Raw genomic sequence first — 12,799 nt, 5'->3', positions numbered from 1 at the left:
CCCATTTTTGGGGGTATCATTGTAACTATATTATCTTGAAAATTTAATTTCCTGGAACAGCCAAGGTAGAGAGTCTTTTAGAAAAATCAGACTCCATCAGTGCTGGGCACTGTACCGGTTTCACTGTTTTGTTTTTGAAAAAACAGAGCACACCCTCTTCTGCCCCAGAAACAGGGGAGCTGATTGGATGCAGAAACCCACAGGTTCTTCCGTAGGTTCGTCCCCCTCCTTGCCCTCTACTGGTTTGTCCTTTTACAGTAGGAGCGAAGAACTTATAAATTGTGTTTCCCCTTAAGAATTAATGGCTGAATAAGCATTAGATTTATAGCCTCAGACATGCTGAGAAAGTGAAAGCTCATTAGCTGAAGAGGGAAATGTGATATGATTCAGACTGCTCATATCCTCATTTTTTTTTTCTTTTTCTAATATCTGGTTGTCTCAAAAAATGTGTCAAACCATTGGAAGGAAAGTTCTGCCACTAATGATGCACGTTTTCACCCCGTCCTTAATGCCTGGGAAAGCCTCTTCTCTCCTCCTCAGAGGACAAGAAAGGTAACAGCAGGCATTCCTAATATTCATTAGATGAATGCTCTTAAAAAAATAATAAGTTGGACTTCCTTCACTCTAACAAAACCAAAAAGGGCCAAACCGATTTTTTTCTTCTTCTTTTTCTTTTTAACTGTTTCATATCTGATTTGTCCTAAGGAGGGCAACCTCACGTCTCAGTGGACATGTATGTGGATGTGTACTCCCACACAAATAAACTGTCAGTGTTAAGGAGGCAGAAGAGTTGGTTTTGGACACCTCAGTACATAATTAGAGTTACTTTTGGAATGATTTTTCTGTGGATAAAAGACCATCCCCCAAAAAATTGCAGTGAGGAAAGACACCTATAGGTAAAATTTAAAAATACATAAAAACTAATTTGTGAACGTCTTACGGGTTCTACCTTTCAAACGATTAAAGCATTGTGTAGAATTAGATAAACTTTTGGAAAGTTTTCAAACACTTTGCTGAATTCTGCCGGGTTTTATACAAATGTAATGCTCTGCAAGTGGCAATAAAGTACTCCCAAGGCAGTGAGTCCGAGCCCTTGTTCGGTCTCGGGTAAAATCCAAACTGTGTCTCTAACATGGCAGGTACCTGCAAACCTGCGCTCGCTGATATAAAATCCCTGGGTGTTCTAAACAAAACTGGCTGCAAGTCTGAGCGCCAGGATGAAGTCACGAGCCAAGAACAATTGCCGCTTTCCAGGCTCTTTGGTGCCAGCAAATGCTCCGATGGCACAGTGCCCAGCCACGTGTTCTTGTGCAGGCATTTCTGGTAAAGATACTGCCATGGTGAAGGACAGGTAGTTCCGATGCACGGGGAAGAGAGGAGACATTTTTCTTCCTGCAGGCAAACGGAAAAGTTTTCTCAGGTTCCCGCTCGCTCTGTGTGCTGGACTCAGGTATCCACCTGTGGCATAAATATTTACACAGGTCATACAGTGCCAACTGCAGGAACTTGCTGAAGTGCAGACCTTTTCCTCTGGTGAAAGTTGGAGATGCCTAAGCTGCTGGGATGCTTCTCTGGGAAAGCATTACTGAGGTGCAGCTCCCTTATGTTTGGAACATAGGGACAGATTTATCCCGTGTGGTGGTGATTGAAACTGCAGCTCTGAGGTGGCATTGGGATGCTTTTCTGCCAGAGGCTAGGGGTGCTGGACATGAAGAACTGGCTTCTCAAAGTCCGGGGTAGGAAGAATAGGGGAGATGGACACAAACCCTGCAAAAATTATAGGACATGGAAGGGACCTTTGTGCTGGGAACAGTCTGTTTCAGCAGTTGCTTTAATTCTCTAGGGTTGCCTTCTCAAATGCTCATATATGAGCATCTGAGTCAGTGAATCAGGAATTGAATGTTTTATTGTCACTTTAAGCTGTATCCAGACTTATTTCTTTCCCCAGTCACCATAAACCTTTTGACTTTATGACAGTCATTTCCTACATGTGCTCATGTTTGTGTCAAATAGATTATGGGCAGATTCAACCTAATATGAAAGAAGAAGAATTCACTGCCTCCTTTGAGCAACCATGGGCACGGCATTGAAAGCAGTGGCAGTTGTCTGTGGCTTCGTGGCTAGTGGAACTTGCTATTACCAAGGTTTTAGTCTGGAAGCTGATATTGTGCCATGAGCAAGAGAGTGGCGCCTGCCCACCAGTATTGCTTCTGCTTTTTAGAGCGCTGTGCCCACCTGTGGGATCCCACCCTAGCCGGTCTCTGTCACATAGACAAGCGCTAGTATCAGTTAGCACCTGGTCATAGGGGAGAAAGTTTCTTGACTGACTTACTGGGAAAGGGTTGTTTCTGTGGTGCATGAGAAGGTCTGGGTTTGGTTTCTTGCTCTGCCACAAGATTTCCTGGATGAACTGGGATTGTCAGTGTCTCGTGTTTCCAGATATAGGTATTAGGGACAGAATGTCCTCCTTTTGTCTTGTCCCCTATGACTGCAGCTGCCTGAGGTGTGGGCTGTTGAGGGATGTGTTCGGCGATTTTGTTCGGTGTTTTGTAGTGATTTGTTAAAAACTGTTGAGCACAGATGGAATCCAGATCAAAGCCCAGTGCCTTCAACACTGAGCACAGGCTTTCTGGTGTGATGCAGTAACAGCTGAAACGTGCTCTATGCATGGCAGAGCCATCTGGCCAAGATGTGCAGTGCTGTGACCAGAGCTGGGTTTGGAAGACAAGCAGCAGGCTGGTGGGATGCTTTGATGATGAGTTAGGCCAGCTACATATCGTGCAATACATGGAAAGATTTTAACTTCTACCTGAGGTATAAGAACCCTATGGTTCCTATACAAGCTCTGTCTTCCACACAGCTTCATACTTTATAAATCAGACTAATGAGGTACTATACTTTCTGCAGGAATCCTTGTCTCGATGACACAGAGCTTAGGCCAAGGATCCAGAAGTGTCACATCCTCAGCCAAGCTACTTTAGGCAGCACAGATGAGTTGTGCATTCGCCAAGGGCAGCTGTTCTCCCGGAGTCCGTTTGCCAGCCTGACAGCTGGGAGAGCAGCAAGGCAGGTGACACTATTTTGGGGAAAACATCCACAATCTCCTCTGTTTGCAAAAGTGGGTTTTGTTTTCTGGAGAAGTATGGTGACCCTATCCCCACACCCAACTCCACCATGAGTGTCCCTGTGATTGGCACTAATCATAGAATCAGAATGGTTTGGCTTGGAAGGGACCTTAAAGATCATCCTGTTCCACCTCCCCTGCCCTGGGCAGGGACACCTCCCATTAGACCGGGTTGCTCAAAGCCCCATCCAGCCTGGTCTTGAACACCCTGGGGATGGGGCAGCCACAACATCTCGGGCAACATGGGCCAGTGCCTCACGACCCTCATAGTGAAAAATTTCTTCCTGATATCTAATCTAAATGTACCCTCTTACAGTTTGAAGCCATTACCCCTCGTCCTAATGTTCTTTGTGTCTGGAATTTCACGAGTAGAAGTTGTTTGTGTAGCAAGTCCAGTATTTCCAGAAAGCACGAGAACTGCTTGTGCACTGGCAATCCAGTGCTGTCTGGACACATCAGACATGCTGCAAAGTCACCCGCCAAGTATGCAGAACATGGGCTTGTAGGTGTGACCAGCTCCTTTCAGCAGGCTGTGTCTCCTGCATAGGTGCCAGCAACTCGCAGTATATGTGATGCTTCCTGGAAGCCCTGAGCTTACCATGTAGAGCTGTAAAGCACTGGGGATCCAGAGAGTCGCTTTGGCCTGGCTGCTGTGAGCCTAGAGAGATGCCTAAGCAGGTGCACAAACTCTTCATTGCTGGCCTGGTGACACCTCTAAGTAGACAAAAGGAATGAGTCCAGGAAAGTCCAACTGGACAATACCCGTACCTCAGCCAAGTCAGCCAGAGGTGTCTCACGTGAGTCCTAGAAATCAGGTTCTCCCAAGTGAATGGACACTTCTCAGTGGGTACCTGGCCAACGTAGTGCCACACACTATGTGACAGGATGCTCTTAGCTTTCTCTCTTAACCCTTGGAGATACTGAGCAAGGCGTTACGGAAATGCACTCACTGATACGTTGGTAATTGCCACTGCCAAATACACTGTGGCTGGAAAGCGGGTGGCTGCTTGGGTTAAGTGCTGTTCCTAAGCCTTGTAAACTTTGTTGTGTGGGAATCCCCAGAGGGTAAGAGGGAGGGAGAACCGGGGGGGTGTTTGCCTGGAGCAGTAATGAATATATTTTTAGTGGAAGGGAAGGGACATCTCTAGTCGTGGGATAACAGCTGCACAATTTCAAAATTCCTCTGACAAGATGTAGCCGATTCCAGGGCTGCAGGGTTTTGAGGGGTTTTTTTTTCTTTTTGTTTTTCCAAGCTTCAAGTGCCTTCAGCCAATCTCTTGCTCCCTGAAGTGTACTTTTCAAAGGACAGATGCTGTTTTGCTGTGTTGATGAGGTCTGAAAGTCAGCAGCTCCCTGCTACCATCCATGCTGTGCCCTCAGCATCCCCTAAGCATTGAGCAGGATCCACTACTTGTTGGAGAAACCGTTTTATCTCTCGGAATCAGCTGAATCTCTCCCTCATTTCTGGAAGGAGGATTTCAGTGTATTTTGTGTACTGGGAATTGCGTGGTTGGCTCCCTCACCCACTCCCTCTCTTCTGATTTTGAAATGCAACTGAGGAAGAGAGACTCAAGCCTGATGGGTCTTGCGTGGAGCCAGGTTTTTTCCAAGGCCCATCAGCAGGGATTTAAAGCATGTGCAGGATCTCCATTCTGTGCCGTGCCTGGCAAAAGCAGCCTCTCTCATCCCATGTCTTGAACTTGCACTGGGATAGGAGCATGAACCTGTGGGAGTGACTATTTTATTGAGAGATGGAAAGATTTCTATGGCGTGTTGGATTATTTTTTTTAAATGTTTGTTTGCTGAGAGAATTCTGGGGACAGAGGGAGAAGGAGCATTGGGTAAACACTGGGAGCCCAGCACTACCGTTGTCCGATCACAGACACATGGGGTCAAGCACAGTGTGGGACCCACGCTGGACAATGTGGGAATCCGGCCATCTACTTTCCATGCTAAGCATTACCAAGGGAAGGAAATTGCATTGAAATGTTAAACTGTTGCCCTGATTTACATTTTCAGAGAGAAGAACTGGTGGAGTCAGCTCAGGACCCACAGTAACCTGCAAGGCCTTGGGAACTGGCTGATATTTCAAACAAACCAGTGTCCCTGCCTGCGCTGTCAGATTCTTGCCATGTTGCTTGCTGTCTCGTTCAACAGATCTTGGAGAATTTACTGCTAAGAGCAGTGGCCTCAGCCGGGCATATCAATACCTCCACCACTGAAGTCCCTTTTGGTGTGTGCGGTGCAGCCCACAGCACACCTGTAGCCAGAGCACCGTCAGCTTAATTCTTCCTTCCTGAGGAAGACATGGGGTCAGCTTAGCTGGGCTGGTGAGGAAAACAGCTGATTTATCTCAGTTATTTAAGGAAGGTCGGTGGTGCTTGCCTTCCTGGAAGTGCCGTTGTGGAGCAGAGTGAGGTGCTGTGCAAGGCGATGCCAGCCTGGCTTCTGCAGTCGGGTCAGCAGAGTTTCCCAGGAGCACACCTGAATGTGGGCAGGGGGGCGATAGCACGGTGCCTCCGAGTTCTTTTGTGCTATTTGGCTTACAGGTTTACTGCAAGACAGACCTAGCAATTCCATGCTACAAGGCTGCTCCTTTGCTGCAAAGGAGGAACTACCTCAGCCTTCAGCAAGAGAGCCACGGTGGGCTTCATTACCAAGGGTCAGAGCCGTGCTGTTGATTATCCAGGCTGCAAGATCTATGTGCATGACAAAATGGGCTGGCGGAGTGAAGGAACACAGATGAAAACTGTATTAATTTCCCTGCTTTTCTGTCTGTCACCTATTCACTGCCTAAAGGAAAGGGGAGGGAAATAGGTGTCATACATTGTCACCATGGAGTCCTTGCTGTGCTGCGTGGGTTCTGCATGGCAGTTGAAAGGCTCATCTGAAGAAGCAGGTGTCTTTCTTGCTGTCTTCTCGGACATTGGGAAGTTGCTTGGGTGTGAGGGGCTTGTTGAATGATACTGATGTAATTCCCGTTTCCTCTGCTTTGTAGGTACAATGGCCTGGTGACTGGCTCTCGAGCTAAAGGTATCATTGCCATCTGCTGGGTATTATCTTTCATCATCGGCTTGACACCAATGCTAGGGTGGCACAATCGCTCCCAGATCGAAGAGCTGGGTTCCAATAAGTCCTCTCCCATCAACTGCAGCAACAGTATGGTAGCATGTCTCTTTGAGGCTGTGGTCACCATGGAGTACATGGTCTACTACAACTTCTTTGCCTGTGTGCTTTTGCCCCTCCTCCTCATGTTTGGTATCTACTTGAAAATCTTCATGGCAGCCCGGCGACAGCTGAAGCAGATGGAGAACAAGATGGTACACGGGGAACGTTCTCGCTCCACTTTGCAGAAGGAAGTCCATGCAGCTAAGTCTTTAGCCATCATTGTCGGGTTGTTTGCAGTCTGCTGGCTTCCACTACATATTATTAACTGCTTTACCCTTTTTTGCCCAAATTGTGCCCATGCTCCCCTCTGGCTGATGTATCTGGCTATTATCCTGTCTCATGCCAACTCGGTTGTAAACCCTCTAATTTATGCCTACCGAATCAGGGAGTTCCGATACACCTTCCGTAAAATCATCAGCCAGCATATCCTGGGCCGGAAGGAGCCGTTCAAAGCAGGAACAGCCAGCTCTAGGACTTCCATGCATGGTGGGGACGCAGAGAACGCCAGCATACGGATCAGTGAGTATGCGTTAGAGGTATACACCAATGGAGAGATTCACAGGGATCCTGAAAAGCAGGACTTAAACAAATGTAAAGCTGGCTTGGAATGGCACCAGAATGGAAATGCTCTGGACGTGGAGACAAATGGGCATCTCCCACATTCCTGCAAAAATGGGATTCTCTCAGATGCATGTATGAACAGGGAGCTTCACAGTGAAGAGCTAATTGATGCCCAGGTGTCCTACTCAGATCTGGAAAGAGCAGCCTTCGCAGCAGCGGATGTTTCCTGATGAGACTGTTAAAGTCTTCCTGGTAGAATTATTTTTTTTTGATTGGTGACCTCTGCCATGGCAGAAAGGGAGGTTGGGGGGCGGGGGGAGAGGTGTGTATTCAGATCGCTGTGGAGAAGGGGGTCCCTACCCAGGACTGTTGGGATGATCCTAAATACTAGACTGGAGAAAAGCCAAGAGACCATTGAAACGGACTAAGGAAGGAGGGACACGTTGCCCATCAATGACCTGTCACCAGGAGCAGTGCCAAGGTCAAAGACGTCATTCCAAGTTCAGCACTGGGAGACTCTGCTGATGCAGGGCATATCATGACATTATGCTGTACTGTGTATCTGTGGTCGTATGTCAGTTTTGCTCTTTACCAACAGAAATAAAAGCATGGCTGGAAGTACTCACTGAATTGCAAAGAGCAACAGGGAAGGGGCCTTTTAGTACTTTCCACCCTGCAACAAACAAAAGGGGGAGAGCAACATCTATTGGTCAGGAAGGATGCCAGCAGCTGCTTGGAGAGGGAAGGAATTTATGTGATGGGAACTTTGGATACCTTCAACCATGGCATTTGGTCTTTCAGTTCATGTTTTTGAAGCTTATACTGCAACAGGTTGCTCGAATGTTTGGGTTTTTTTCTTGTCTTGATAAGATTACTTTAAGTTATAAAAAATGGGCAAAACCTCATATCCATTCCCTGAGCGCTCAATGTTCCAGATGCACAAGGCAAATATAACCTCATAGCTCTCCACTTTGTCTAACAAATAATGAAAACGGCGTCTGAAATATGGATTTCCCTTAGTAGAAGGGCTGTTAGCAGGACTTGGTGCTGCAGAGAGTACACAAGCAGGCCGGGCTGTGGTCTGTGTCTCCAGGGTGGTTGTGCCCCGAGATGTTGTGAAGAGCTGTCTGTAGGCTGGTGGGCACTGTCTGCTTTTTCCCCTGTCTCTGTGCTTGTCCTCCTGAGCTCCTAGAATGCAAATTCTTTCCATGGCCCCAAACATGTGTGAGGGGAACTAATTTTCCACGGTTGTTTTCCACGGTTGTTTTCATCCTCGCTCAAAAGGCTGTGGGATTTTTTTTCTTCTTTATTGGGGTAAGGAGGAACACACGCACGTACCTAACACTTGTTTTTGGAATTCCAGTGAGCTCTATTTAAGCACCTTTTCTCCTGTGGTTTCAGTTTTTTCCTGATGTGCTTTACTGTGAAGCCCGATGTGTCCCTGTGGTGCAGAGGCCAACAGAGCTGGGCCTGTCTGGTTAGAAGATGCTCCTGCTCTGAGAAGCGGAAAGGCGTCAGTAGTAGTGGAAACCAACTTAGAAGCTGCAGTGGTTGTCTGTATAAGAGAAAAGGCAAATCTGTGCTGCAGCAAGGGTGTGCACTGATATGGCTTGTTGTAGAGGTGTTCCACAGCAGTTTGATAATTTTCTGTATCCCTTATGAAGCCTGGTAGCTCAAGCACAGCAGAATGCCACATCAGCTTGAATTCTACCTAAAGGTTGTCTGGTTTTTGTGTTCCAGACAAATAATCCATGTCCAATACCATCAACCTTCTGGAGAAACAGGCAGTAATGGTCCTACTGGAAAACTAAGAGTCTGGTAATTCCAGGGAGCTGAAGCTTATTCCCTACCTGAAAACACCAGAAATATCATCCCCCAAAACTGACTCCTCCTCATGTCTGTCCATTAACATTTCAGAAGCCAAATAATCTCATTTTCACAGAGGAAAGGGGAACTGGATTTTGATATTTGAGGAAAAGCAGGTTGGGTTTGTGTGTTCTTATTCCATGTTTATTTTAAATATTGTGAACTATTAAAATGAAAAGTCAGTTTTATTTGAGGAGAATCTTTGCCAGTCTCCCTACATGAAGGTGGGGAGTAGTTTATAATACTGAACGTGTTCAAGTATGTAAGTACTCCAGGCTAGCACAAAGCTTACTGTGAGACGGATAAAAAGATGTAGTTGCCACCACGATCCTTAGCAGAAAGACAGGCAAGTTTGTAGAACAATAGACTTCACAGTTTAATTGAATCGCTCCTTTCTTGGCACAGCTCTTCCACGTAGTCTAACGTCAGAGGAGTGGATTATCACTCCAGCACCATTAACAAACGCTAAGCCATTTCCCCGTGACAGACGTCATAGGTAATTCCTCTGTAGGGTGATTTGGGATCTTGTTACTCTTGTTCTTTCTTGATGGAATATTTCTGTAGGTTATTTGTGGGATGGCTCCTCTGACCTCTTGGAACAGTGGCAGAGGAACTCAGTCAGGAAAATGGGGGTCTGATCTCTTCAGGCCTCAGTTGGGAGCCGAAATGTTTCTAAGAATAACACAAGATTACATCCGGTATTCATGTCAATAACAATTAGGTCCACAAAGAAGCAGAGCAGGGAAGGAAGTGTGGGAAAATACCAGCATCGCTCATGTGCTGGAGAACACGCGAGTGCAGAAGTGCCTCCTATTGAGCTTTAGTTGTCATTGTAAATGGATGTTTTATGCCACATTGCATCAGACTTTCAACAGCTGATGTGGGTTGGTTGCTTTCTATTGTTTCCTGAGCTTCTTCACACTCAATTATGGCAGCTTCTTGCTTGGTTGCCACAAGAATCAAGTTGATCTATGTTGATGCAATAAATTTAGGATTGTCCCTCTGGAAAACCTTCCTGCCCAACCAGATTGCCACGCGAGCTTACTGAGTTTCCAGATGTCTTGATATTAGCATTTCTGTTGCTGTTTGAGATGCCCCCCAAGTGTGTCCAGTCCCTTTCAATATTAGTGATCCAGATTTGAAATGAAAAGGGTGTGTGAAGGGGCCGGGGAATGTGTGCAGGAGGAAGTGCAGTGGGGGTAAGGACGCAGCGTGTTTTATATAGAATTGGAAGTTTGTAGTCACAGGAAGGAAGGGATGGCAATTGCACCACATGCTGTGTGCCTTCTGGCAGACATATGTCTGAGGTGGACCTTCAGAAGATGTTTCTGAAGCAGTTGTTGTGGCCAGCATGAGCCTTTTGAACAGCATTTTGAGCTTCTTATTTCTTGTTCCCTAAGGATTGGGATTTCAAGGCTTTCTTTTTCTCTCTTTTCTCTCTTTTCTCTCTTTTCTCTCTTTTCTCTCTTTTCTCTCTTTTCTCTCTTTTCTCTCTTTTCTCTCTTTTCTCTCTTTTCTCTCTTTTCTCTCTTTTCTCTCTTTTCTCTCTTTTCTCTCTTTTCTTTTTATATAAAAGAAGGATTCAGAGGATCCCATCAACGAAGTGTGCTCTTTCCTTCTCCTGGCAGCACACTCTGCCCTTGAGAAAAGTATCTCTCTCCCAGATTGCATAGGGCAGGGATCATTAGAAAAGTGAAAGCTGACTAATTTTTTTTCTTATACTCCCCTCTCATATCCCTATTTTCCTTCCAGCTGGAGAATGTTTAGTGATGAAATATAGCTGTTCTGGATAAACAAAGGTGGTACCAAGACAAAGGGAAGAATGAGGTGACCATCAAGACAGGCTGGAGAAGACCTCTTTGGGAATCCGAGGTGCAGTGGGTCCAGAGAGTAAGAGCTGGGGTAAGAAGAGACTAATTTCATTGAACTGGAACATCTTACTAAAAATGGCTCAAGACCCAGAGAGAGATGTGGTCCCTCGTTTGGTGTGAGGGCATTCCGTGAATTTCACCATTCCCTGGAGACTCTTAGGCTCCAGGGTTTATTTGCATTATGGGGTTTTGGAGAAAGTAAAGTTTGAGTTGCCAGGAGTAACTTTATCAAGAGTTCTTCTTGGGGCTGTCTCCTCAATAGGGCACTGCTTTTGGTGTGTGCAAGTGAATGCACTTACAGCATTGTCCTGCAGAGTTTCTTTTGGATCAGTAATATTTCAAAGCCAAGCTTGAACTGCAGCTCTTGAACACAGAAGCCATTTGGCATGGTGGGATAGTTGGTTTTACTGTCGACAGAAAAGGCTTGCCACTGATCTCAGTTGGTGCCAGGAAGCTTATTGTGCAGGTGGACTTGGGAGTTACATGGAGTAGTCTGAATCTTTGATCGCTCTTTGAAAAGAGGCTCCAGGGGATGCTGGTGGATATAGAAAAGTCTCTAAGGTGTGGGAGTAGGCTGGAGGGTTGGGGTTAGGTGGGAAATCTTGGTGGTGACGGAAGATTTGTAGGGTAGGTGTTTGGGAGGATTTCAGGGAAGCAGGAATATGGTGGGGATTGCGCAGATGGTGCTGGCATGAGACCAAGGTGTGACTTGCTGAGGAAGGACTCTGGAAAGGATGTCCAGTCTTACAGCTCTGCTGGGGTCGCTGCAGAAGGTCAGCCTTGCCTGATGTGTGCGGAGGGTTGACCTCATATGGTCTGTATGTGACTGAGGTAGAGATGGTTCTTATGGATTGTCTCCTTTTCAGATGCATTGTCTCATTTCATGAGCGTGTCCAGGTGTAACAAAAGCCCTTCTGCTTCATGAACGTGAGCCCTACCCAATAACAAATCAATCCAGCCATGTTCTTTGGGAAGGACGAGCATGCTGTAACAGAGCTGACATGCATTAAAACTGTAGAATACTCTCTGGCAATGTTTGCTGAGTTTAGCTGCCTAATAGTTCTCTCCCAATTTGTTTTGGGCATCAAACTGCACTGAGTCATACAACAGAGTTTTTTCTTTCTAGCCCTGAGTTTTGGCCTTCTTTACAGTAAAACACATCAAGAGTAACTAAAATCACACCAGCTCCTCATTTGCGTGAGAGGTGGCTAACCCTGACAGACTGAGAATCCCCAAACTGGGGCAATGTTGTGTGTAACACCCTGTCTTATTTGTCTGCTGGGACTGTTCACACAAGGATGTGTTGAAATCAAGACTGGAACTGTTGATCTGAGAATGTCCTTTGCTTCCCCAACTCTGTCTCAGGAGCTGGTGTTCCTGCCCCCTGTCCTGTGGAGCGGTTGTCTCTGTGGTCTGCCAGCCAAGACACTATGAACGCCCTGCTGCACACGCTGTCACTATAAAACAATTACTCTTTTAATTTAAGTGTTTTATGAATATAGTTGTTGTTTTCCCTCTGTTTGTCAGTTACCAGTGGGAGGGGAGGGAAGGGGGTGGGAGAATCTGTGCATGCAAATGTATTTAAAGTGCGTTGACCAAAGTTGTTGTTTTTTTTTCTTTTGAATCTGTGAAGTTTTCATATCTGTGAAGTCATCAGACTGCTGGGCAGTGAGGAGCCACTGGTGCTGCTGAGTCTGTCTTGGTTACATTTCTTAATAAGCATTAAAATAATAAAATATATTTGTAAAAGAGAGTGTGAGTGCCTTTGTCGCAGGAAGTTCCAGCTGGCTGGCCCTTTCTTGTGCAAGTGTTTTCTTGTTATTTTATTAGCTTTTTCCGTGGACTAATCCTTCCAGAGAGCTCTCTCCCTGGCGCTGCCTTTTCTTTCGCAGAAGGTATTAGCAAGGAGCAAGGTGACAGACCCAGATACCCAAGACTAGAAGACCCCTCACATCTCTGACTTCCCATCTGTTGTCTTGGCAATAAGAGAAAATGTTTATAGCTGCGTACTGAACACAAGGTAGAGCACTGTATTCCCCCAAACCACCACGGGGTCAGAAACGGTGTGTTACATAGCAGGACCAGAAGGGTCCATACCTGGACCGTGAAATAACTTGTAGCTGTGACTGGAGCATCCCAGCCTGCTGGCTGTCCTTCCACATGGCCCTGGGGGTGCGCCTCAGACCTCCCTGTAAGACCACGGCAACTT

The 12,799-nt window shown here is 46.3% G+C and overlaps 1 protein-coding gene across 8 annotated transcripts in view; it reads left to right on the top strand.

Annotated features, from left to right (window-relative positions):
- ADORA2A (adenosine A2a receptor) overlaps positions 1-12,339 on the top strand; it is a 31,313-nt gene extending 18,974 nt beyond the window's left edge. For 7 of the 8 annotated variants that reach the window (XM_054219745.1, XM_054219749.1, XM_054219744.1 and 4 more), the window contains exon 3: positions 6,123-12,339. In XM_054219745.1, the coding sequence (XP_054075720.1) occupies positions 6,123-7,083 (961 nt within the window). In that variant the 3' untranslated portion in view covers positions 7,084-12,339. Of the gene's footprint in view, positions 1-435; positions 553-6,122 lie in introns of those variants that run through there. The other variant, XM_054219751.1, reaches the window with a different exon arrangement.
- Positions 12,340-12,799: the final 460 nt, after the last annotated feature.

This window comes from Rissa tridactyla, chromosome 13, assembly GCF_028500815.1.
Source record: "Rissa tridactyla isolate bRisTri1 chromosome 13, bRisTri1.patW.cur.20221130, whole genome shotgun sequence".
Lineage (NCBI taxonomy): Eukaryota > Metazoa > Chordata > Aves > Charadriiformes > Laridae > Rissa > Rissa tridactyla.
The sequence above is the reverse complement of the archived record's forward strand: the minus strand, read 5'-3'. Positions and strand labels throughout refer to the sequence as shown.